The sequence below is a fragment of the Geotrypetes seraphini genome, chromosome 4 (assembly GCF_902459505.1).
Source record: "Geotrypetes seraphini chromosome 4, aGeoSer1.1, whole genome shotgun sequence".
Taxonomy (NCBI): domain Eukaryota; kingdom Metazoa; phylum Chordata; class Amphibia; order Gymnophiona; family Dermophiidae; genus Geotrypetes; species Geotrypetes seraphini.
Genome location: NC_047087.1, coordinates 220,338,041 through 220,365,301, shown reverse-complemented (window position 1 = coordinate 220,365,301; position 27,261 = coordinate 220,338,041). Strand labels below are relative to the sequence as shown.

Here is a 27,261-nt window from a genome sequence, read left to right as displayed (position 1 = left end):
CAGGCTAACTGCAGTATTCTGAATAGTTTTCTGCAGTTTTCTAATGTGTATGACAACCAACAAAAAATGTTACAGTAGAATAGCTGAGTTAAGCCATCCATGCTGAACATAATTCAAACAGGAAACATTTTTGACCCCCCCCCCCCCCCAAATCTCAGTTGACCCCCAAATTCAAGGAACCAAGCTTTAAACTTCTTGGAAGAGTCAGGGTCTGAGGAATCTTAGAGCCCTACAAATATGTTGGAAGAGTCGTCCAATTGATTCCCTTCTTTACCACAGACTGGGAATAAATTTTCACCTGAAGATCTTTCCTTCCCAAATTTTGTGCAGAAGATGGCTAAGGCCTTTTATTCTGATTTACAGGTCCAGGGTGATCCTAGGGCACCTCCTTCTAGTCCCTTCAGATTGCTGGATGTTCTAAGGACCTGATGATGGTGCCCATCTACCTTCCCTTCTGTGGTGTGTGAAAAAAGATGTGGGACACTCCACGCTATACATCTTGTTAGCAAGAAGATAAACAAGAGATATGATGTCCAGGCAGCTGACGAACTTACCGTACTTCAATTACAATGGTAAAATGCAGTAGCTGAATCAGCCCTAATAGGCCTAAATAAGAAGTCTAGAGTATTTGATTTGATATCCTTGAGCCAAGAGTTTCAAAATCTGAACTTTTTTTTATAAAGAAACATTACTAAAATGCTGTGCTGCAACCCCATATAACTTTGTACAATATCTACATGATATAATATCTGCACACAATCCCAAAAGAAGTCAAGAAGTTACCAAGATTCTACCTTAGAATAAGAAGACAGAATTCCATCATCTAATGAAAACCCATGAAGACTGTGAAAAACATCTATTTCAAATGGCATGGAAAGCTTCTTCTATGACTACAGATCCTTGCAGACTTTCACAGGTGTGCATAGGAGCCAACTTTTCAAAATGACTAGAAGGTGCCAAATGCAACACAAATTACCTTTTCCTGGACACAGTGAAGAAGCTTACTCAGTACTTGGAATGCTGCCTCCTAAGAAGGTGTGGTCTTCAGGCCTTCATAAGGATGCTCATGAAAGGCTCATTAATGAGATAGGTCAAAGAAACTGTAGAACTAATGAAACATTACTATTCTTCACTTCTAGTCCAAATTACTGCAACCTCCAAACTACCTTTGTCATCTCAAAGGTTTCACAGTAGGCCATCCAGGAGCAGATATTTCCTTAAAAGAAACATTTTCCAGGACCTATACTTTCTAGACACCGGCCTTGCCATCATGGACAAAGAGATGTAAGTCCCATCCTTCTCCCAGTTGAAATCAAAGTTGGTTTTTTGACTGGAACCAGAAGAAATCTACTAATAAGTTGTGTTAGGAAGGCTTATGAGTAGGATGTATTGATTCCTTTTGTGAAGAATCTTGGTGCTCAACTAATCAATGTTTGATAGAGTTGTGGTTGGTTAAGTAATTGAAGTGACTGGTCAACAATGCATGCATTATTCATTCACTAGTGCAACTATTGCACTTCCCTCTATATAGGCCTCCTCAGGAAAGTATTAATGAGGCTGCAAATTCATCAGAACATTGCCTCTAGGGTAGTAATTGATAATAATGGACATGTCAGTGCTTATGCATTGTAACTACTGATACTGTAGCTGTCAACAAAGGAGCAAATTATATTCAATTGTATTTGCAAAACCATTTGCTAAAGTGATGTGATGTAGCCTGGAATGGCTGCTGGAACTGCATATGATACAGGTTCTGAGGTCGCCATGACTAAGCGTAACAGCTTTCTTGCTGTTGCATCTGAGCTTTGGAATAGTCTGTCTTAGGAGGTAAGGTAGAAAGTTTATATTTTAGTGTTTATGAAAATGGTGAATGCTTTTCTCTTTCTAGACGATAAGTTAAATTACTTTTTGATTGCTGATATTATATCTCAGGGTAGGAAGAATCAAGAATGGAGAAGGATGGGTCAAGAGACAGAGTGACATTGGCAGGACAGAATCTTTGGATAGTTATGAAAGGCTACCTTTGTTTTTATTCTGTTTAGTTGTTTGTTATTGCATGCTATAGAATTGCTATTTGTGTTTTATTTGGTTTTTAAATTACCTCAGAAAGCTCTGGGTAGGGATGCTGTACACAAGCTTTTATAAATATAAATAATCAGCCAGAAGACCTCCTTTTAGGAAGGAAGTTAAGTTTTTCATAAACTGTGGCCTACTGCAAATCAAACAATTAGGTCTTCCAGTTCATATAGGATAGCTACAGAATGCATCTATCAAACATTTCTCCAATTATCTGTACCATAGTGTATTAAACATTAACCCCAGGACTTGATTTGGTTGGAAATCTTCTCCCTCTAGTTAGCTGTAACAGTCAAAACTTGTTCAGTAGACCCACAAACCCACTCCCCATTTCAGAACTGTTCTTCCCCCATTCAAATTAAGTTTATGGGCACTGTGAGGTATCTGGGGAGAGAAAGGCTTTTGTCTTATCCAGAAAGCTCTGGAAGATTCTTTATGCCACTGGATATGGTCACATGACCCCTTGTGTGATTGGTAAATTGATGTTTTCAGAGAACAGCAATTGCAGGTAAGCTACTTTGCTTTTTAGGCATATTGGTTTATATATTGTATGCTGTTTTAAAGTCTACAATCACTCTGATGACATGAATCAAATATTTTATATTTAAAATATATGATTAAAATTACAGTTATCAATTATTTTCCATGCACTTTCTTCCAGTTTTCTTGTACTCACTCCCCTCCCCCCTCCCCCCTCCCCCCCCCCCCATTTGTTGTACCTCAGACTGAACACATATGTGATCAGGAAAGTTTACAATCTGACTTACGTCAGAGTCATCAGAGTTGCTGTTTTGGCTGACACTTTCCCCGATATCATCTCTGAAGTATGCCCAAACCCTGCTGGGCAATGCAGCCTGAATCCTGAGGCCCACCTCACACACCTTGCTTTTTACCATATTGATGCAACTTCTACATAGTCAGTGGAGATGACTAAATTAATGCCAGTTATCAGGCTGTGAATTTTCACACCTGCTGCAGTCAATACCTTCTTTGCCCACTAAGTTAGAATTGAAAGACATACCAGGGCTCTGCTGAATACCAGTGCACAACCTCTCTTTCATATCAGGTACAAAGACAGCAATTTGACACATTTGATGTAGGCTGCAGTAAACACAAAACAAGTCACATTTTCTTAGCATGTCATAATGTGACATTTCTAGTCTTTGGAGGGTTACTATAAACAAACTGTTAAAATCCATTTTATGAAATGCAGTCTGAACTGGTAAATGCTGTATTTATACAAGAAGTATGACATGAACAATAGGGAAATACGGTCATTATCACACCTTGAAACACTTTGTGCATATTAAACTGATTTAATGCACATTAATTTATGAATTAACTTATGGAAAGTTATGTAAGTTAAAAAGTTCAAACATCAGTTCAAAAATATGTATTAATAAAAAAAAAATTGAAAAATCTGGAAAATGTGTGAAAAAAAGGAAGAGTCTGTGAATGACCCAAAATAAGTACAAACATTTTTAGTTGCCTGTTCCTAATGAATAAGACTTCACAAGCTCAGCAACACAGCTATTGCATTCACAAAATAATATGAATACCTTTAGCACTAGAAATAATAGTTTGGTCAATTTTCAAAGCGATTTAGGCATTTGTACGAGGCTAAAAGGGGATATTCAGCAGCATTTAAACAGTTACTACTACTGAATGTTAGCATTGACTGATAAACTGAAAGCTGTCTATTTTGTGGGTGGTCAAAGAGTAAATAATACATAGTCCTATTTTTGGCTCTTTTACTAAAGTCACAGCAAAAGTGGTTGTAGTGTACCCCTTATGGCAGGGGTAGGGAACTCCGGTCTTCGAGAGCCGTATTCCAGTCGGGTTTTCAGGATTTCCCCAATGAATATGCATGAGATCTATTTGCATGCACTGCTTTCAATGCATATTCATTGAGGAAATCCTGAAAACCCGACTGGAATATGGCTCTTGAGGACCAGAGTTCCCTACCCCTGCCCTAGGGGGATCTTTCCTGTGCACTGCAGCTACTTTTGCTGCAGCCAGGACGGTCCATACCAGGCGTTGACTTGGTAGGGGCACTGGCACCTTCCTCCTCCCCACCCCGTCCCCCCCTCCTGCCATGTGCATTTGCCCCTTCCCTCGTACTTCTTTAATTTTCCCAGCGTGAGCAGCATCACAGATTTGCTGCCCGCATTGGTGTTGGCTCGCTCTGACATCACTTCCATGTCCTGCACCTAGGCCAGGGGTGTCCAATGTCGGTCCTCGAGGGCCGCAGTCCAGTCGGATTTTCAGGATTTCCCCAATGAATATACATGAGGTCTATTTGCATGCACTGCTTTCATTGTATGCTAATAGATCTCATGCATATTCATTGGGGAAATCCTGAAAACCCGACTGGATTGCGGCCCTCGAGGACCGACATTGGACACCCCTGACCTAGGCAGTGACGTCAGAAGGAGAGCCAACAGGACATGGGAAGCAAGTTTATGATGATGCTCGCACTGGGAAAATTAAAGAGGTACAGCGGAAGGGAAAGGGGGCATGCATGGCAGGGGGGGTAGAGAAGAGGGCGGGGAGGGGTGCCACTCATCCTCGCTACGCCACTGAGCCTAAGCAGTTTACATTCAGGTACTCAAGTATTTCTCCCTGTCTGTCTCAATGGGCTCACAATTTGACTAATGTATCTGGGGCATTGGAGTGTAAGGTGACTTGCCCAGGGTCATAGGGAGTACCATTGGGCTTGAACCTGCAACCTCAGGATACTGAGGCTGCAGCCCTAACTTACAGCTTACAAACAACATACACACTAGAGAATGACTTTACCAATGAAAGGTAGGGGCACAATATTGTAATGATAAGAAAATAATCACAAGAGCAAGGCAAATCTTCCCAGTCAGTTCAGTGAGAGATAAAAGATAATAAGCTCCCTAAACAAGCCAAATTTACAGCTCCTGAAAATAAATTGCAAATTTGGTCCAAATGTTTTAAAATCTGCCTTTAACTTTGGAAAAATGCTTGAGGGGTTCCATACAAAACTGTTCTCATCAGGCCAGATTTTAATTTCTCAATTTGTTAGAGACTGATAGAAAAAAAAAAAAAAAGAAGCTTTTCTAATCTACGTGGCACAAGCCACTGCCAAAATTATTTATATCATAAGAGTATCAGGTTCAGCTCTTATTAAAATGCAAATGAATTGCACGGTAACTATGTGACTTGTGTATACTTGCACATACTAAAATTTGCATCCAGCCCTCTTACAGAATACGCAGGGCTAGATTTAAGTAATTATACACATTCACTTAGCAACATAGATCCTGGGCATGTTTAATACATGCATAAACCACTGGAAATAAGCCACAGTGCCTATCATCTTCCTGTAATTTATGTCTAAATGTTTTGCATAAGACTGAACATTGCTAGTAAAGATAAGATGGGACTTATTTCAATATGCAACATTTTTTAGTTGATTCAGATTTGTCCCTGTTTGCTGTAAGGGTAGCAGGAAAGGCCAGTGCTTCACAGTAGAGAGACACGGGGACAAATTTTTCCCTGTCCCCGCAGGAACTCATTTTCCCATCCTGTCCCCGCGAGTTCTTTTCCTGTCCCTGCACCATTCCTGCAAACTCCATCCTCATCTGCACAAGCCTCAAACACTTTAAAATCATAAATGTTTGAGGCTTGTGTGGTTAAGGCAGGGACAGTGACACCAACAAAACTCACAGGAACGGGGAAATTGAGTTCCTGTGGGGACGGGGACAAATTTGTCCCCGTGTCATTCTCTACTTCACAGTCATAGAACAGGGTGATACATCTCTGTATAAGGATACAGCATAGATCATTACCAAGTTCTAGATCATCATAAATATTTACAGCCAGGTCCATATAACAATCAGGTTTCCTGAATGTCTGCAGATTGCTTGCAGAAATCAGAATTTTTATTGGCCTGTGTATGTTGGCGCTAGAAAGTAAAGACAGGTACTGCCCAGAAGATAATATCCAAATAGCATCTCCTCTGACAGATAATGGATTTTCTACAACAAAAAAAATTAAAAGATGTAGGTATACACAGATGACAAATGTGGTCTGAAACACCTGTTTAGGATATGGGTGTATAATACTATAAGCATTGTATTTACTCCAGATCAACCTTGACAATCTGAACTAATGCAAGTTTAGCTCTATTAATCTATGAACTTATAGTTTACTCCTGGCAGAATTCTGCTCAAAATTTTTTAAAAAATTCTGCACGCAATATTTCAAAATATTGAGGCCTGAAATTCCTTCCTACCCTTTCCTCTCTCAGGTTCCAGCCTCCTCAGTTCCCTTTCTCACTCCAACTGCAGTTCTGTCTCCTTCTAAATCCTACCTCTCTCTCACTTGCACCCTGAATCCCCTACATGGCCCCCATAGTCTGGCATCCCTCTTTCCCTCTCTTCACTGGCTAAGAAACTCTTCCTCCCTTCCCACCCTGTTTTTGGTCTTGGTCACTCTTTCTTCCTCTCTCTACCACCACAACTCCCCTTGTGAGTCCAGCATCCATGTTCCCTCACCCCACTCACTACCTCTTTCATTTGCACCCTGAATCCCTTCCCCACTCCCCATGGTCTAGCATTTCTCTCTCCCCCCCACTCTATAATTAGGCAAATCTTCCTTCTCATCCCCCTATTTTGCCTGAGTTTTCTTCTAATCTCATTTCCCCTCTGCTTACTGGTCCATCATCCATGTCCCTTTCTCTCCCTGCAGGTTTAGCATCCATGCCCCCTTCTCCCCCCCCCCTCCCTTGCAGTCCAGCATCCATGTACCCTCCTCTTCCTCCCCCTACACTTGAGAAAGCTGGTCAGTACTCCTGCTGCTTGGCATAATTCTCTTCTGTTCTGTAACTTAAAGTTCTGCCCCTGTCACTTCCCTGTGTGGGTCTGGCCTCTCTCCCCATCCCCCCATGCGTATCCCACCTCGGTCCACTAAAGACTCTTTTCTTAGACCCACTGAATCTGCACATGCATCCTCTCTCTCCCTCTCCCCTCCTCTAACCTGGCTATCCTACATTCACTAAAGGCTGCATCCACTAAAGGCTTTTCTTGGTTGGGCCCTTCAGGCCATATTAGGAAGGGTGCCGCGCTCACCTTCGGCCTGCCACTCCAGTGCAAAAATCTAAACTTTTTTACTGCCATGCCGTAGAGAGACTTGTCTCACTCACTCTAGCATGCGCAAAACCACTGAGTCAGAGATTATTAGTGGACTGGAAGCAGGGTGGGGTTGGTGAAGAAAAAGAATGCCTGGCCCATTGAGTCTGCACATGCACAATCCCCCCCTCCCCCCCCACCTTCTACCTTGTGTCCGGTCCAATAAAGACTCTTGGTTGGGAATATGCACGCTCTCTCTCCACCCCACCACCACCAAAGTGCCTACCCTGCCTCCAGTCCATTAATAATGCTCGGCGGTTTCGCATGTGCTGGAGAGAGCAAGACGAATCTCTCTCCGGGGGCGGGGCCACAGTGCAGCAGTAAAAATTTTTGATTTTTGAACTGGAGCAGCGTGCCATGGGTGAGCGCGGCACCCTTCCCAATATGGCGCCCAGGGCAGTCTGCCCCCTCACCCCCCGTACTATACCACTGCTCCCCTCCTCCCCCACAGACCCAGCATCCATTTTCCCTCCTTCCCACCCAAAAAATTGTGGTCTAGCATCCATTCCCGCTCCCTGTGTGGATCTGGACTCTCTCTGATTGACCGACACCCCCCCAACACTCCATGAGATCTGACAAACCTGCAGGCCTGCCAGAGCAGAAGTTGGCCTTCCCTCTGCCACATCATCCATCTACAAGAAGCAATGTGGCAGAGGGAAGGCCCCAGTGAGGCTGGCCACAAGCTGCCTGTTCACAAGTTTATTATTAGGTTTTTAGATTTTTTTATATACCACTTATCCAATTATCTAAGCAGTTTTACAATCAGGTACTCAAGTATTTTCCCTATCTGTCCGGGTGGGCTCACAATCTATCTAATGTATCTTAGGCTATGGAGGACTGCCACTGCTGCTTCTTTGGGAGGCCCTTAAGTATGTCAGAGCTTACAGCAAGTTGTCAGTCGGAGGGAGAGAGGTCAGACCCACGTGGGGGAGGAGGAGGGGACAGGAACAAGGGCAGAATGGAAGGATTGTGCAGAATTCTGCACAGAGGGGGAATTCTGTGCAAATTCTACACTGCGCAGTTGTGGAGAATTCCACCATGACTAATAGTTCAAATTACTCCAAGTAAAGCAGGACTACAAGTCCATAGCTTACATGAAGAGGACATTCAAGACTGACCTACATCTGGTGGAACATCTGTGGTAATGGTATCAGTCCTTACATTCCTCCAACTCCCTTAAACAAGTTCAAAGCAGATAGCAAAACACTTTAAAGAATATATCAATTCAGAGAGAACAAACTCTACAATAAAAACTTGTTGAACAAACAGTACTTTAAATGTTTATAGAATTACAAATAAGTAGAAATAGTATAGTCGAGTAGGAAGTAAACACCAGGCAGAAATTGCTTGATACGGAAATGAAGCTGTGTGTGGAGGAGAGAAGCATAATGGATAAAAGTCCAGAGCACAGGTGGACCACCTTGAGGTCCACAATCCAGATAAATTTTCAAGACTTTCACCATGAATATGCATGAGATCTATATGAAAGCAAATCATGCATGCAATTCAATCTCATGCATATTCATGGAACAAAGCTTGAAAACATAACTGGATTGTGGCCCTGAATGACCATCGTAGCTCACCTGTTTTAGGTGATAATTTTGTAATTGCATACATATATAAAACCTAGGAATAGGAATTCCACAGACAATACCAGAAGAAACTTGAAAATCATCACTTGCGAAAAGCCTGAATCCCACTCAACAATCCCACCTATACCATGTGGTTATATAAATGAAATGATCTGTATGCAACAAAACCTCCCTAATCAGAGATATGATAGTGGAATCCAAACTAGGAATAATGTTTTTTACTGAGACATAATGAACAAATTTGACCCTATAACATTAGAGGTCTGTCCAGCAGGCTATAAGATGATACAGATCAACAGACAGAGGAAAAAGGAGGAGGAGTAGAAATAATATATAAAAGTTTCTTAGAAACTGAAAGTTAGCTCCCTATGCAGTAGCGTAGCGAGGGTGAGAGGCATTGGGGTGGTGGCACCCTCCCCTGCCCTCTTCTCTGTCCCCCTCCCTCCTCCCGCCGTGTGTGCCCCTTCCTTTCCCCCGTACCTCTTTAACTTTGCCGGCGCGAGCAGCATCACCAACTTTCTTTTAATTCCTGCGGATCTGAACCTAACATACATGGTTACCATACTGTACAAAGCATTAACTAAAGTGCCATAATAGTCAGTAAGATACCATCTCAAACTAAACACTGAACTCCCCCTCCAAAAAAAAAATTATTATGGTTTGGGTGACAGAAATACCTAATTTCATCCACTATTGATCTAACCAAGGGCACCAGCTTCAACATTGCGAAATCTTCAAAAGTTCTGGGAGTCACTCTAGACCAGGGGTAGGTAATTCCAGTCCTTGGAGGATATCCACAATAAATATGCATGAGATAGATTTGCATTTCAAGGAGGCAGTGCATGGAAATCCATCTCATACATATTCATTGTGGATATCCTGAAAACCTGACCTGGTTCCGGCTCTCGAGGACCAGAATTGCCTACCCCTGCTCTAGACCAGTGGTTCTCAACCCTGTCCTGGAGGACCACCAGGCCAATCGGGTTTTCAGGATAACTCTAATGAATATGCATAGAGTAGATTTGCATGCCTGTCACTTCCATTATATGCAAATCTCTCTCATGCATATTCATTAGGGCTAGCCTGAAAACCCGATTGGCCTGGAGGTCCTCCATGACAGGGTTGGGAACCACTGCTCTAGACGGTTTGCTAAGTTTTGAGGACCATGTTAACAATTTAGTCTGGAATTTAAGAAGGGTCAGATCCTACTTTTTCCAACAACCTTACAGGATAGTCTATACTGAACTATTGCAGTGCACTGTTTTCAGGGATTTCTGTGAAACTAATGAAAGATCTCCAACTGATACAAAACACCACAACAAAACTTATAAACTACAAATCAAGATCTGACCATGTCATATCACTGCTCATGGAGCGACACTGGCTAATGATAGATAAGTGAAAGGAAATCAAGCTATGCTGTCTGGCATTCAAAATACTATATGGTGACTCTCCTAATAGCTTCCCTAGATTTACCAAACTATTAGGTAGATCTGCTAATCACTCTAACGCTGACCACTTAATCTTCATAGAAATTCATTTAATTATCAAATTACAAAAATGTGTAACTCGCGCAACTACCGTATACGTATTGTTTTGCAAAGATCTGAAAGCATGGCTTTTCACAAAGTCCCTGTTACGGGCTTATAGAGACTCAGACTCTGTAATGAATATTTACTCTATAGAACGACAATGTCAGTAGTAGCGTGCAATTTAAGAAGCCTTATCTTACATTGCATGTATAAATTTAAGTAGCATGTATAACTCGATGGAACATGTATGATTCTATGTTTAATTTCTATGTGGAGGAGAGTGTGGCACAGTTTTTAGAGCTACAGCCTCAGCACCCTGAGGTTGTGGATTCAAATCCTGCACTGCTCTTTGTGACCCTGGAAAAGTCACTTAATCATCTACTGCCCCAGGTACATTAGATAGACTGTGAGCCCACTGGGACAGATAGGGAAAATGCTTGAAGTACCTGAATAAAAAAACAAAACAAATACAACAAAATAAAATGACACAACATTTTTTTTTTGTTTTTGCCTGCACAACCCTAGTCTGGGTAAAGTCATGTGTGAACATGGCAGACAGTATGCTAAAAGTCTACTTCTAAAACATAATATATTTCTTTTACACAGAGAAATGCTTGTAAACATGACCCTTCTATTGATTAAAATGAACACTTTGGATTTCTTTTGTCTTAGGTGGTCATTTGGAGTTCTTCTATGGGAGACAGTAACGCTGGGTGGTAACCCTTACCCAGGTATTGCTCCTGAGAGACTCTTTAACCTCCTAAAAACAGGCTATCGAATGGAAAAACCAGAAAACTGCAGTGAAGAAATGTGAGTTTTTCACATATTTATGCTCTGAGCTCTACAGATTTAGTGTGTTGATTATGGAATAAATGATGCACAGCAATATTGGAATACGAAAATAGCAATCCAGAAATGAAAATTAGCTGGAGTTTTACAACTTTAAAATGGCTGTTTTCACAGTGAAATAAGAAAATAGGAGGTAATTCAATAAGAATCCACCAAACGTTACGCAACAGGCAGAAGCATATATTCTGGTAGTCTAGTTCAGAGCTACTTAACCCAGTCCTCGGACCACCCCAATCCAGTTGGGTTTTCAGGATATCCACAATGAATATGTATGAGATAGATTTGCATGCACTGCCATCTTGGGGTGTAAATCCATCTCATGCGTATTCATTATGACTATCCAGAAGCCCAGCTGGCTAGGTGTGCCCTGAGGATTGGGTTAAGAACAAAAATCCAGCTAATGTTCTTCTGTGTGTTCATATCTTCAATAGTGTGTACTTTGCAAGCGGTCATTTACATGGATAGGGTCTGGAGTGCGGGTAGAGCGCGTATACTTACTTGTGGAACCAATGGCATAGCAAGTGTGGGAGGTGCCAGGTATGGAGGCACCCAAACTCTTCTCTGCCCCCGCCCTGCTCCTTCCCTACCCCATCATGTGTTCGTGACCCTTCCGTTCTCCCCTCTCCCCACGGATCAGCATATCCTCCCCATCGCGCCTACCTTACCTGAATGAGCCAGCTGCGCCACGCTAAAAATTATTCAGAGTTCTGTTCTGAGGCTTTCCTTTAGCTGATGAGCCCCTCCTTGATGTAGCTTCTGGTTTTTAATGGTGATTTCAATTATCAGCGCCCTGATGTAGGCACCCTGATCTAGGCACTTTGATCTAGGCAGCTACCAGTCAGCGTCATTTATAGAATCAGGGCCTTAGGACCTGATTCTATATATAGTATCCCAAAACATTGGTGCCAACTAGAACAGGGAATTCCATGTTTGGGGGGCTGTGACATAAAAGATGAATTGCCGCCGTGTGTTAATGTTTTTGAGAGAGGGAACAATTAACCTAAGTAATCTTGGAGTGTGGGGAATCAATAATCTATGAATGAAGGCGGGAGTTTTATAAAGAAGAGATTTGAGAGTTAGCAAACTTATTTTTTATGTTATATGGTTAGCAACTGGAAGCCAATGCGCTTTCTTAAGGAGGGGTGTCACATGGTCGAATTTCTTAGCTTTCATTATGAGTTTAATTGAAGCGTTTTGGATAATTTGTAAATGTCTGGTTTCTTTTTGGGCTATTCCCTTACATAGAGCATTACAATAATCTATTTTTGAGATTACCAGTGAGTGAATTAATGTGTTAAGTGACTTGGGATATAAGAATTTCGAAACTGAACGAAAGTCTGAAGAAAGTTGATTTGACAATGCTACTAATATGGTCGTGATAAGTTAGTTTATGATCAAAAATAACCCCTAGGATCTTAATGCTACTGATCAACTGTAAAGTGGTACCCTTGATAGTGATTGGGAAATTGAGCTTAGGACCATCTTTCCAGGGAAAGAGCATAACATGTGATTTATTAACATTGAGAGCTAATCTGTTAGCATCAAGCCATTGGTGAATCTGTTTGAGTTTCTTATTGATTGCTGTTGTTTTAAGAGGGTTATTAGAGTCTTACGGGTGTAAAAGCTGAATATCATCTGCATAACCGAATACGTTAAAACCGATGGATTGGCAGAGAGTCATCAAAGATGCAAGAAAAATATTAAACAAAAGTGGTGAGAGGATGAACCCTTGGGGAATACCATATGTTGCTGAGAAACTTTCTGAGGTAGTATTATTGAAAGGCACAATCAAGGATCGATTAGAGAAATAGGATCTAAACCAAGAGAGGACCTGATCCGTAATGCCAATAGTTTGCAGTCTATCTAAAAGGAGGTTATGGTCAATTGTGTCGAAGGTAGATGAGAGATTCTAAGAAATTAGAACAGATTTATGATGATCCAGGTAGTAAAGTATGGAGGTAGACATGCCATAGAGTGATGCTGCCTGAAGCCTGTTTGATTTGGATGTAAAATGTTGGTTTTTTTCTATGAATTCTGATATTTGTTTAAATACCACCTTATCAGTCAGCTTTGCTAGGAAGGGGATATTTGCGATTGGTCTGTAATTTGATCCTCAGGACTGGTTTTATGATCCTTAATAATGGGACGAATAATTGTTTCCTTCCAGGCTTTAGGCATAATGCTTTGCTGAAGACTTTCATTAATTAAGGCAAGGATGAATAGACCAAAAATTGCAAAATATCGTTTAAGGCATAAGGGAGGAATTGTTTCAACTTGGGAACCCTTAATATTAATGGTCTTAATGAGGGATTCAATCTCCCTAAGATTTGGTAGGTTGAATCGTGAGCATTTTGAGGATAATGGCATTAGCTCAGCTTGCTCTTGATCTAGAATTGATCGCTGATTTAAGGTAAGATTTTTCCAGATATCATTAACTTTGTCTATGAAATAATTTGCAAGTTCCTGGGCAGTGGGCAGGTTACTGTTTGTCTGACTTTGCCTTTTGGTTGTAGAAGTTATCGATTTTAATATAGAGTAGAGTGCAGAAGAGTTTTTTGCTTTCTCAATTTGGCTTGAGTAATATTTCATTTTTGCCTGACTTATTTTTCATTTATACAGTCTTGAATGTTCTTTGAATTTATCTAGATTGGTAGGGGGTTTTTTACTTCTTCACCTACGTTCCAAGGATCGAACCTGTTTTTTGATAAGTGCAATTTCTGCCTTAAACCAGGGCTTAGAAAGTTTTCATGCTAAGATTGATCTGAACTGAATCGGAGCAAGTTCATCTAATAGCAGTTTTGTGAATACATTCCATTGGGATAGGTAATTTTCCAAGGAACTAGTCTTTAAGTCTGAGAGCTCTAATTTAAAGACTGAGGTAATCGATTCTAAAGAGAAATTGTATAGGCTATTGAGACAAGATAATGGTCTGACCATGGGACTGGAAAACTGAGATCTATCAAGTAATTAGCAGTTGCAAAGTTAGGAATTAAAACCATATCTATTGTATGTCCAGCTTTGTGTGTTGGAAATGTTAATAGTGGGCATAGATCAAGGTGGTTAATATGAGAAAGAATTTCTGTAGTGTGGTCATTGCTAGGATCGTCAAAGTGGATATTAAAGCCTCCAAGAATCAGGGGATTTGTAGTAGAAGAACCACTGCTCTGACTGCCACAGCGTTCTCCGGTCAGTGCCAAGGTGGGCTGGGGCAAGAGTTGGAGCAGAGTGAGGAGTTATGCAGGCATGGACAATATTCAGTGCTAACTATGCCTGCTGATGATGGACTAAGTGAGTTTTGGAAAAGTGCTCTTCAGTGGAAGATTTAAATGTTTAGGGGTTCTTTGAGGGTACAAAATATTGGTGCTTACTGGTGTTTTTGTGTCACAAGTGCTATAGCTGGTGAAGCAGGTTATCAAAAATGATTAAAGTATTCCTGGGCACCTTTTCCAGTGGAATCAAATATGTATGTTTATGTCACATGGGAGCCTTTAACACAGCAGCATAAAAATATGTGGAGAACATAAGCTAGGGAGGAGTGAGGATATATTAGAAGACAAGGAGTTTTCTCAAATTGATTTTGGATCAGAGGTATTTTATCAGTGTTTGTTAAAACCTAAAATCAAAAGTCCTAGGTACAGTGAACTTGACAAACATTTTTCTCTTTCCTTGCTATGCAGGTACAATCTAATGCTGCGCTGTTGGAAACAGGAGCCAGATAAGAGACCAACCTTTGGTGAGATCAGCAAAGAACTGGAAAAACTCATGGTGAAGAGTAGGGTAAGTCTTGCTAAACTTGAACTCTCCATGTTTCTTGTTGATGAATAATTGGCAAGCATAAGAACATAAGAATTGCCATTGCTGAGTCAGACCAGTGGTCCATCATGCCCAGCAGTCCGCTCACGCGGCGGCCCTCTGGTCTAAGACCAGCACCCTAACTGAGACTAGCCCTATCAGCGCACGTTCTTGTTCAACAGAAACTTGTCTAACTTTGTCTTGAATCCTTGGAGGGTGTTTTCCCCTATAACAGCCTCTGGAAGGGTGTTCCAGCTTTCTACCACTCTCTGGGTGAAGAAGAACTTCCTTACGTTTGTACGGAATCTATCCCCTTTCAACTTTAGAGAATGCCCTCTTGTTCTCCCTACCTTGGAGAGGGTGAACAACCTGTCCTTATCTACTAAGTCTATCCCCTTCAGTACCTTGAATGTTTCGATCATGTCCCCTCTGAATCTCCTCTGTTCGAGAGAGAAGAGGCCCAGTTTCTCTAATCTTTCGCTGTACGGCAGCTCCTCCAGCCCCTTAAGCATCTTAGTCACTCTTCTCTGGACCCTTTCGAGTAGTACCATGTCCTTCTTCAGGTACGGCGACCAGTGCTGGACGCAGTACTCCAGGTGCGGGCGTACCATGGCCTGGTACAGAGGCATAATAACCTTCTCTGATCTGTTCATGATCCCCTTCTTTATCATTCCTAGCATTCTGTTTGCCCTTTTTGCTGCCGCTGCACATTGTATGGACGGCTTCATCGACTTGTCGATCAGAACTCCCAAGTCCCTTTCCTGTGAGGTCTCTCCAAGTACCGCCCCGGACATCCTGTATTCGTGCATGAGATTTTTCTTACCGACATGCATCACTTTACACTTATCCACGTTGAATCTCATCTGCCATGTCAATGCCCATTCCTCGAGCTTGATTATGTCACATTGCAGATCTTCGCAATCCCCCTGCGTCTTTACTACTCTGAATAACTTCGTATCATCCGCAAATTTAATCACCTCGCTCGTCGTACCTATGTCCAGATCATTTATAAAGATGTTAAAGAGCATGGGTCCAAGCACCGAGCCCTGCGGCACCCCACTGGTGACGCTCTTCCAGTCCGAGTATTGTACATTTACCCCCACTCTCTGTTTCCTATGCTCCAGCCAGTTTTTAATCCACGTGAGTATTTCACCCTCAATTCCATGGCTTGCAATTTTCCGAAGTAGTTGTTCATGTGGAACCTTGTTGAACGCCTTCTGAAAATCCAGGTATACAATGTCGACTGGATCGCCTTTGTCTATCTGTCTGTTTACTCCCTCAAAGAAGTGCAGCAAGTTCGTCAAACACGACCTGCCTTTGCTAAAACCGTGCTGACTGGTCCTCATCAGCCCGTTTCCATCAAGGTGATCAATGATGATGTCCTTTATCAGTGACTCTACCATCTTTCCCAGTACAGAGGTCAGACTCACTGGTCTGTAGTTCCCCGGATCTCCCCTCGAACCTTTCTTGAAGATAGGTGTAACATTCGCTACCTTCCAGTCTTCCGGAATCTTTCCCAATTTGATCGACAGATTGGCTATTAGTTGAAACAGTTCACAGCTATGGTCCCTTTCAGTTCCTTGATGACCCTCGGATGGATGCCATCCGGTCCCGGGGATTTATCGCTCTTAAGCCTATCAATCTGCCTACATACCTCCTCTAGACTGACCGTCAATCCTGTCAGCTTTCCATCTTCGTTTCTAGCATATAGCCTGATGGGTTCTGGTATGCTGTGTACATCTTCTTCGGTAAATACAGATGCAAAAAATGTGTTCAGTTTGTCAGCGATTGCTTTATCCTCCTTTAGTGCTCCCTTTATTCCATGGTCATTCAACGGTCCCACCACTTCCTTTGCGGGTCGTTTCCCCTTAATATATCGAAAGAACGGCTTGAAGTTCTTCACCTCCTTGGCTATTTTTTCCTCATAGTCTCTTTTGGCCCCTTTTACCGCCTTATGGCACCTGCGTTGAAGTTGTTTGTGCTTGTTCCAGTTTTCATCCGTTTTTGACCTTTTCCATTCCTTAAATGAAGTTTTCTTGTCTCTGATCATTTCCTTCACCTCTACAGTGAGCCACGCCGGTTCTTTGTTCTTTTTCCTCTTGGATCCCTTGTTGATACGCGGTATATATATATTTTGCGCCTCGGTGACTGTGTCCTTAAAAAGGGACCAAATTCAATGCAAAGAAATGCAGAGTAATGCATTTGGGGATTAATAATAGGAAGGAACCGTATATGTTGGGAGAAGAGAAGCTGATATGCACGGACGGGGAGAGGGACCTTGGGGTGATAGTGTCCGAAGAAAAAACAGTGTGACAAGGCAGTGGCTGCTGCCAGAAGGATGCTGGGCTGTATAAAGAGAGGCGTAGTCAGTAGAAGGAAGAAGGTGTTGATGCCCCTGTACAGGTCATTGGTAAGGCCCCACTTGGAATATTGTGTTCAATTTTGGAGACCGTATCTGGCGAAGGACGTAAGAAGACTTGAGGCGGTCCAGAGGAGGGTGACAAAAATGATAGGAGGCTTGCGCCAGAAGACGTATGAGGAGAGACTGGAAGCCCTGAATATGTATACTCTAGAGGAAAGGAGAGACAGGGAAGATATGATTCAGACGTTCAAATACTTGAAGAGTATTAACGTAGAACAAAATCTTTTTCAGAGAAAGGAAAATGGTAAAACCAGAGGACATAATTTGAGGTTGAGGGGTGGTAGATTCAAAGGCAATGTTAGGAAATTCTACTTTACGGAGAGGGTGGTGCATGCCTGGAATGCGTTCCCGAGGGAGGTGGTGGAGAGTAAAACTGTGACTGAGTTCAAAGAAGCGTGGGATGAACACAAAGGATCTAGAATCAGAAAATAAGATTACTTGGCAGACTTGCACGGTCTGTGTCTGTATATAGCCGTTTGGTGGAGGATGGGCTGGGGAGGGCTTCAATGGCTGGGAGGGAGTAGATGGGCTGGAGTAGGTCTTAACAGAGATTTCGGCAGTTGGAACCCAAGCAAGTACAGTGTAAAGCTTTGGATTCTTGCTCAGAAATAGCTAAGAAGAAAAAATTTAAAAAATTTAAATTGAATCAGGTTGGGCAGACTGGATGGACCATTCGGGTCTTTATCTGCCGTCATCTACTATGTTACTATGTAGCATTTTTACAGTGCTTATCCTCTTCTTAATCTTCTTCCCTACCATGAGTCTCATCCCTTCATAATTCCCTTTTCGGAAGTTCAGTGCCGTGGCTGTCGTTTTGGACCGATGTTTCTCCCCTGCGTCCAGATCAAAGCGGATTATATTGTGATCACTGCTTCCCAGCGTCCCTTCTACTTCTACATCTTGTGCTGGTCCTCGCAGGCCATTTAGAATTAAGTCCAGAATTGGATTTCCTCTAGTATTTTCCTTGACAAGTTGTTCCAGGAAGCAATCGCCTACAGCATCCAAGAACTTGGTCTCTCTAATGCAGCCGGAGATGCCTAGGTTCCAGTCTATTCCCTTATAGTTGAAGTCACCCATGATAACTGTGTTGCCTCCCTTGCAGTTGCATTTAATCTCGTCTGTCATTTCTCCATCAATTTCTTTGGACTGCCCTGGGGGTCGGTAGTAGATGCCGATCTTCATTTCCAGGCCATTTGTTCCTGGAATTTTGACCCATAGAGACTCTAACTTATCCATCAGTTATGGCGTGTTCTCTCCAGCAGATTCAATTTCCTCTTTGACATATATGGCAACGCCCCCACCTTTTTGAGCCACTCTGTCTCTGCGGTATAGTTTGTATCCCGGTAGCACAGTGTCCCAGACGTTTTCCTCAGTCCACCATGTTTCCGTGATGCCTATGATATCAACGTTATCTTTTTGTGCCTACTCAAAATTGTTAGGCACCTATCTATTTAGGCACCTAACTAACAATTCATTTAAATTTAAGTTAATTATTGAGCCAATTAAGTGTGTTATCAGTGCTGATTAAAATAATTAAATAATTAACCCCTCTTTTACTACGCTGCGGTAGAGGTGCTAAATGCTTTGACACTGCTCCGATGCCCTGGGCCACGGTAGATGACTTAATAAAAGGGGGGAGTGTAGGCACCTAAATCAGCTAGGCGCATTGATTTAAGCACCTAACTTTAGGTGTCTATTATAGAATCTGGACCTATGTGCAAAAATAAAAAACTATTTTTGTGTGTTTGTGCTGTTAGAACATACTGATTTCAAACACCTAAGCGCATCCTGTGGTAAAAAGCCATTTAAGTTGTGGTAAGCATGCACTAGTGCTTACTGCAGCTTAGTAAAACGACCCCTTTGTGATTAAAAGTCAAAAGAATAACATAACTTTTTAAGTATAAGCCTCCTGTGAAAGGAATGTGAAAATATATTGTCTGAGCTTGCAGCTTCTTATATAATTATAGCAAATCACCAATTATGTTTACTTTTTAATGAAACATCTCAGTTTTTGAGGATGCATGTTCAACATACCTGCAAGCACCACTATTTCTAAGACACCAGCATTTGGGGGGAAGGGGATAAGACAAAAGTCTGGTTAACATTTCTTGATAGAGCTATAATGAATAATTTCTCTCTGCAAGTTCATTGGCAATAAACATATGCAAGAGCTGTTTTTGTAGTATTAGAATAGCAATATTGCAATAGGAAGCTTAAATACGAGTGGTATGCTTAATCTTATTTTATAAAGGGAAGGAAGGATTGGGCATCTCTCCTGCGATCTGACTGCAGTGGAACAGGTTCCCTGCTGCGGCCACTAATCCAATTGCGGCAGGGAGATTCCCTTGCTGCGATCAGTTGAGCGGTTTACAAAAAGCATACATAATAAAAACATCACATTACAAGAAGACAAAATAAATATCACTGTGCAGCCTTCAGAATTCAATGTTTTTCAAGTCCTGCAAATTTGTTAAGTTCAATCTTGCCCACTTGAATAGTGCATTAAATATCTGAAAAATGGATGCCGTAGTCCAGGAATGAACAAAGATTGGTGATCATAGGACAGGCCAAAGGTCAGGGTTCATATTTAGATGCATGCATATTGCCAGTGGTATGACAAAGCTAGAGAAACCATGAAACAACTGTGTTCAGAGAATTGTGGAAACCACACCAGGTTTTACTAAAATACAGAGGAGTGCATGATGAATTTTCAATGATATTTAACTAGTAAATGTTTAAATGTGTAAGCTTGAAATCTTATGATCCTAAGAGCTTTCTCATGTTCACATTGTTTCTCTTCACGTGAAAAAGACTGGAGAACACTGTCCTCCTCAATGGAATTGATATATTGAGAAAAATATTCAAAATCCATTGAAAATTGCCTACTCTGTACTTACATCCTCAGGTATCATGTACTTTACTCATAGCCTGGCCTACGTATGTGATACATTTTGTATTTTCAAAACTCTGCCTGCTGTTTGTCAGGGCAGAAAAGCAGGTGCAAATCAAGGCATCTACTTTTTCCCTTCACTATTTCCAAAGCAAAAACTCATGCGTCTCCTTTTAACTGATGTGCATACTTTTGCAGCTTCTGTGGGACAGTGAAAATGGCCACCATTAGAGCTTGTGCTAAATTTAATGCACTTAGTGATCACTTTGAAAATCATATGGTCCTATTTGACTGGGGTTTTTTTGTAACCAACACTTTTGTTTGTATGTGTTTGATAGGACTATTTAGATCTTGCAGCTTCAACTCCCTCGGACTCATTACTTTATGATGATGGACTCTCAGAAGAAGAGACCCCTCTTGTGGACTGTAATAACGCTCCCCTCCCTCGAACACTCCCTTCCACATGGATTGAAAACAAACTTTATGGTAGAATTTCACATGCATTTACTAGATTCTAGCAACTCAAAATGTGATTTTCCTATGCACTGTCCTCACACTCTGTAACCCTTAGGAGTGTTTTTCTGTCTGAATGAAGCCAATCAAAGTTTGCTTGGAAACCTTTTTTGTTTGTAACTGTCAAACTTTGCATCAGGTTCAAATTTGCATTTGCAGTTGTACTTCTAAAAAAAAAGGATGTGAAAATAAGTACAATTACAATCTATTTATGTACATATATAGATCTACAGCTACGTATATATCTATATGCATATATAAACTGTATAGATATATATTGTTTATATGTCTGATATATATATATATAGTACATGCATACATTAGCATATTAAGATGAAACCATGTGATCAGAGACATTTGGAAGAAACTTCCCATGTAGATTTTATGTACTTACAGTTGAAATAGCATAGAAAACGATTGCTAAAAATGTTTTATGTTTGATTCCCTTTTGTGAATCAAGCCATTTTGCACTCTCCAAATTCATTGCTGAATCTCTGATCTTGAAGAGAAATAAGATGAACAGGTATTTGTCTAGGGTTAGCTTTTCATGTAAGATGAAGGTCATTACACCTTCCAAAACCACAGAAGCCAGGAAAAAGTGAGCGCAGCTGTAGAGCCTGGGAAGAACTGAATCATTGTTGGCCACTGGGAAACTGCATTATTTTCACATCCTTTCTGCCATGTAATCCCAAGAAAGCATCAGCTTGAAAAGCTGTAGCAAATGTTTGATCAAAAAAGATATTTGTTTGTATTGTGGTGGTGAGATGGACAGTAAATGTGGTTCTTGCCAAAACTCCTACTTTTGTCTCCAATTAATTATTGTACAAAGTCCAGAATCTCTCTTTTTTCATAGATGGGTATTATTCTGTGTGGTTTGGATAGCAAATCTCTAAAACGGGGCCAGGGATTTTCCATCAATTTCTCCAAATTCTTAACTAGTCAAAAGAAACCATTTAAAATACATTTGTGAGTCTTTTTTATATACTTGAAACTGGTAAAACTATACAGTTTTTAATTATTTTTTTTAAGAGAGAGAGGTGCTTCATTGTAATTTAGATCTCTCTTTTTATTCCACTTCATATTAATTAAATAAGTTTTTTAATAGGTTGTTTTTATAAAAGATCTTTTACTCAGCTATTTACTATCTTTGTGCTGCCATAGACACAGGATCTTAAGGTAATTGGAAACTTAAAAGAAAGTAATTTTTAAGAAGACCTTGTCTTGGTGGTGTCTTTATCTTTATCAACTATTTTTTGTGCTCTTAAATGCAACAAAGATTTGAGATTAAAGCCAAGTTTGATTGGTAAATATGTAAGGGAGTTTTGCCAAGGGCCTTACTGTCTGCACATGAAGTTTTGGTTCTTCAGTGCAGAAAAAATTATCTGTTTTCATTTTTAGGAATGTCATATCCGAACTGGCCTGAAGAGAGCCCCGTACCACTCACAAGATTCGATGGCACTAACTCTGTCTTTTCAAGATATGCAAATGATAGTGTATATGCTAACTGGATGGTTTCACACTCAGCGGCAAAATTTATGGACAAGTTTGATAGTTAAAATTTCTTTGCAGAAGGTAAAGAACTTGTGAGGGGATGAAAGACAGTAAAAAATATATGGAGAGTCCATTGGCTTTCTCTGTTATTAAAAATTAGTTAAATCCACACTAAACTCTAGCTTGGAAAATTCATTTTTTAATATTTTGTTTTATCAAGTTTATAAAATGGTTTTATGCATACTGAAAACTTAGTTCAATTTTATCCTTTTTATAAACCATATCAAACCAGACTTGAATGGTTTTAAAGCTAGTAACGTATGTATTTCATCCTTAACTATGGCAGTGCTTATGTTGGTTTTGGTTTTTATCAGAAGCATATCTTTCATGCTTCAATACTTTCCAGCCTTTGATTAGAGCTTTTAGGGAAAAAAAGTAATACATACTTTGCTAATAGCATGAGTTAGTGTTCAAAAATATATATATATATATATTCAGTGCAAGCATGTACATAAAAAAAAAAAAAAATTGGTTTATATAATTAACGTCACAGTTTTCATACTATCAAGCTCAAGCCATCGATCTGTTTGAACAGGGTCAATATTTGTATTTAAATAAAAAGAAAATGCACTTATAGTCCAACAGATGAAGTAATGGAATTGAAGTTAATTCCTCTGGAATTTTTTGTTTGATAACACTGTCTTACTGTATACATATTTCATACCAAAAAATCACACATACATTAATGCAAGTTGAGTTCTTGTCCTTAACCAACCCAACTAATACTTTATGTCTTTATTATGTCTACTTTGACATATCAGTTTCACTTGTATAATTAGAGTTCTTTCTGAATGTAAATTTGGGCTGTACATATTACTTTTCATTGAAATTAAGTACAATAGATTCACAATGGTAAAAGTCTCTTTCTTAGCTCTCTAATACAGATATAAGTCATCATAATACAATATCCAACCACAGTCAGACCAAGGAAGTCCAGGAAGCCATCAGGTGTCCTGAATGATGCAGCTAGCCTAGCCTTTTGCTCAATTAACTCTATCTAAAATGTTGCTACTGATATTTGTCAGTTTTGCTAAAGGAAAAATTGACAGTGATATGTTGCAACTTTAATATGGTATTATAATGATATAACTCTTATAGAGCTTATGGCTGAAAATAAATAAGTAGGCCACTATCTTTGTATTTCTTATTTGTATCATTGTTTTCCCCAAAAAAGTGTTAAACCATCACTCTTCCTCTTATTTGCCCCTGATTGAGTTGTGTTATATTTCTGAACCATATTCTGGGTGCATTTCAGCTCAACAAGGTATTGTTCCTTTAGTCCTGGTTATGTCTTCTTAGGCCTTTCTCTATGTCAGCACAATGTATACAATTAAAGAACTGTAATTTCATAAATAAAAAACCGAGTTCATGAAAGTTATTTGTTATGAAATAGCTTCAGAATTCTGAGAAAAAAATGAAGTAGGCTAATTATCCAGTGGTGGTCACATGGTTTATCATTTTGAGAAAGAACAAACACAAATAGAGATGCCAAGTTACCTAGTTCCAGGCTGGAGAATTTTTGGCCAGCCTTGGTGTTGAACTTATATTGCAAAGCACTGTGGGATTTGTATTTCTATTTGTACCCATTGACATCAGTGCTGTAAGTCCCACAATGCAACAGGATGAGGTAGTCAGAAATCCAGGACTGTCCCTAAATCTGTAGCCTGGACCTGGGTAACTTGGCATCTCTGCATAAGGGATGTACTATACATGTATGGAGTAGCATTCATTTGTTCAGAAGTATTGCATCCAACATATACTTTTATTTTCTGGGCAAAATCACTTTCACTCACACACACACCAAATGTAGTAGCACCCTCTTGAATCCTTATTGGGTTTTCCCTGCTGGTACAAGATCACAGACAGATACAATCTCTCCAGTAGTATTTTCCATATGTTCTCTTAAGCTTCTGCGGCTGAAAGAGCACAAGAGACACTACAAGTTATACAATACAGAAAATTAGCTGTAACCCTCCATGGCAGGGAAACTGGTCATAAGATTAAATTTGAGAACACAAAAGTCCTGGAGAAAGAAGACTGCTGGTGGCCGAGAAGAATCAAAGAGGCAATAGAGATAGCAAAACACCCCAATAACTTCAATGGAGATAAGGGATCTCCATAAACAAAGCATGACAACTGGTCATCCAAAAGGAATTGAGCGCAAAAAGGCCTGAGGCTGAGGACAAATGCCTTCTCCCTCCATCTAAAAGTTTCCACCCTCCCTTTTTTTTTTCTGTCAGAATTTTTAAAAATGTGAACAAAGACTTCCCCACCAATGGTTGTTCCTGACAAAATTCAAATTTGTATTACCAATGAACTTTCTCACCAAAATTCAAATTAATGACAAACGCTCTTCCCTGTTCTCAATCAGGTCAGTGGACCCACTATATACTGTATAATATGAATACAAACTGCAGACCTCACAGCATACCCTCAAGAAAGCTACAGCATGATGGCTGAAATGCTGGTTCTACCTAACCAGATGCGTCGAGACCTGGACAACAGCAACATTAAGTACTTTCCGTAGTTTATATAAAAAAGGGAGTGATTCTATGAGTGGATGCCTCTGTTTCAGCACTCCAGTGCCCTATGGTGACAGCCTACAGTACAACATATCTGAGTGCTGGATTCCATTATAGAATAGTAGCATATCCTGATATCAGCACACCATATATGTATCCACAGTTACACCAGCCATAGTTTGGCATAACTGCAACCGCATGAATGCGACAAGAGGCATACATTAATTTGTAGTATACTGTACATTGGAGGCCAGATTCTGCAAACGGCACTGCAATCAGCAGCTGCCTGCAAAAATGGTGCTGGTTATGCGTCGCATCACATTATGGCGCTGTTTGCAGAATTGTAACTAACATCAAAGGTAGGCGTTGGAAATGTAGGCCAGGATTTTGAAGGCCTACATTACCAGCAACCTATCTTTGACGTGAATTGCATTTCCAGAAAAAAAAAAAATTGCCTTTGATCTTTGGCACTGCTAGGCACATCTGTAGATGTGATGTGATGCCAGCACCATTTAATTTTTTTAAATTAATTTTTAATTGGCGCAGTAAATTACTACGCCTATTGAACCAATTAAAACAGTTATTTATTTATTTTTTATTTATTCAATTTTCTATACCGTTCTCCCAGGGGAGCTCAGAACGGTTTACATTAATTTATTCAGGTACTCAAGCATGTTTCCCTGTCTGTCCTGGTGGGCTCACAATTTATCTAATGCACCTGAGGCAATGGGGGGATTAAGTGACTTGCCCAGGGTCACAAGGAGCAGCGTGGGTTTGAACCCACAACCTCAGGGTGCTGAGGCTGTAGTTAGACAGTGGCAGGGTGCCTACCACTGCCTAACAGCGTTGATTAGAGAATTTAGGCCTGGGTGCATAAGTGGAAGCCCTGCCTATCGCCTGCCCATACTGTCCCCATGTGCAAGCCCATCTTGCATTTACATGCTATGCCACTTTTATTTTTTTTTTTTTAAGATTTATAACCTGCATTATCTAAAACTCTAAACAGGGTGTAGAAAACACAATAAAATCAAACACAAATTGAGATATCACAAATGACAACAGATAAATTAATAAAATTAACATTGAATAAAGTAAAATTCAGCCAGCAACTTGATAATCAGTCTGTGGGTCTTTCAAAAGCCTGTTGAAAAAGAAATGTTTTCAAAGATTTCTTGAATGTTGTCAAGTTTTAATTGCTTTCAGATGTACCAGCAATGTATTCCACAGTTTTGGTCCTCTAATATAAAAGATTGATTTTCTATATTCTTCCAGTCTAACAAGATGAAAAGAAGGAACATTTCACTGTTTTTGTGTGGTTGATAAATGTGCAAACTTCTGGAGATTTTGAATATCAGAAGAATTATTTTATATCAAATTCTCCATTTGACAGGAAACCAGTATAGCTTCACCAGGGAAGGGGTAATATCTTCGGATTTTGAGATCACACGAGAAGTAGCATTTTGAGCTATTTGTAAAGGTTGCTAAACTTGTTGCAGTAGTCAGAAAAAAAAGGGAATCATATATGTGGCCTTACAGAATAGCATTTAGGTGTCCTACTAACATAGATGCTTGTAAGTCAGGGTGGGCAAGCTTTGGATCAGACTGGATTTATTAATTTGATATGCCGCTGTTAACAACCAGGTATTATGTGGTTTACAATATAAACAAATTACAAGAAAAAAATGTTACATCAGTAAAAGACAAATACAAAACCAAAAGATTTTAGGGCTTCTTTTACAAAGGTGCGCTAGCGTTTTTAACGCACGCACCAGATTAACTCCTGTAGCTGAAAATCTACCGCCTGCTCAAAGGAAGGCGGTAGCGGCTAGTGCACGCAGCAATTTAGCGCATGCTATTCCGCGCGCTAAGACCCTAGCACAGCTTTGTAAAAAGAGCCCTTAGTCTAAGAAACAAAAATTAGTCTACAGCTTAGATCATAATCAAACAGTCCTCAAAATAGCAATTACATAAAATGCTGCTGAAATAAGATAGATGTAATCATTTTATGAAAAATAAGAGTAATTGCCATGAAAACTACTTAATAATGAATTCCAAAGAGCTGGGCTGGGATAAGAGAAAGCCCTACTTCTTGTAGATGACAATTTAATTAATTTCAAACCTGGCAGTTTGAATAGATCCCTTTGCAAAGAACACAAGGGTTTAGCTGGTAGATATCTTGATAATTTAACAAATATTCAGGTTGACCAATGTTACATGCTTTGAACATCAGGCAGAACAATTTCAATTCCATACATTTACAAATAGGCAACCAGTGTAGGTCATACAGAACTGGGGTAATATGCTCATGTCTTCTAACCCCCAGAAGCAATCTAGCTGTAGTGCTCTGGAGTGGACAACCTGCA

The 27,261-nt window shown here is 40.3% G+C and overlaps 1 protein-coding gene across 1 annotated transcript in view; it reads left to right on the top strand.

Annotated features, from left to right (window-relative positions):
* RET (ret proto-oncogene) overlaps positions 1–23,735 on the top strand; it is a 255,342-nt gene extending 231,607 nt beyond the window's left edge. Inside the window, exons 17-20 of the mRNA XM_033943472.1 lie at positions 11,032–11,169; positions 14,886–14,985; positions 20,651–20,798; positions 22,224–23,735. Of these exons, the coding sequence (XP_033799363.1) occupies positions 11,032–11,169; positions 14,886–14,985; positions 20,651–20,798; positions 22,224–22,381 (544 nt within the window). The 3' untranslated portion in view covers positions 22,382–23,735. The remainder of the gene's footprint in view (positions 1–11,031; positions 11,170–14,885; positions 14,986–20,650; positions 20,799–22,223) is intronic.
* Positions 23,736–27,261: the final 3,526 nt, after the last annotated feature.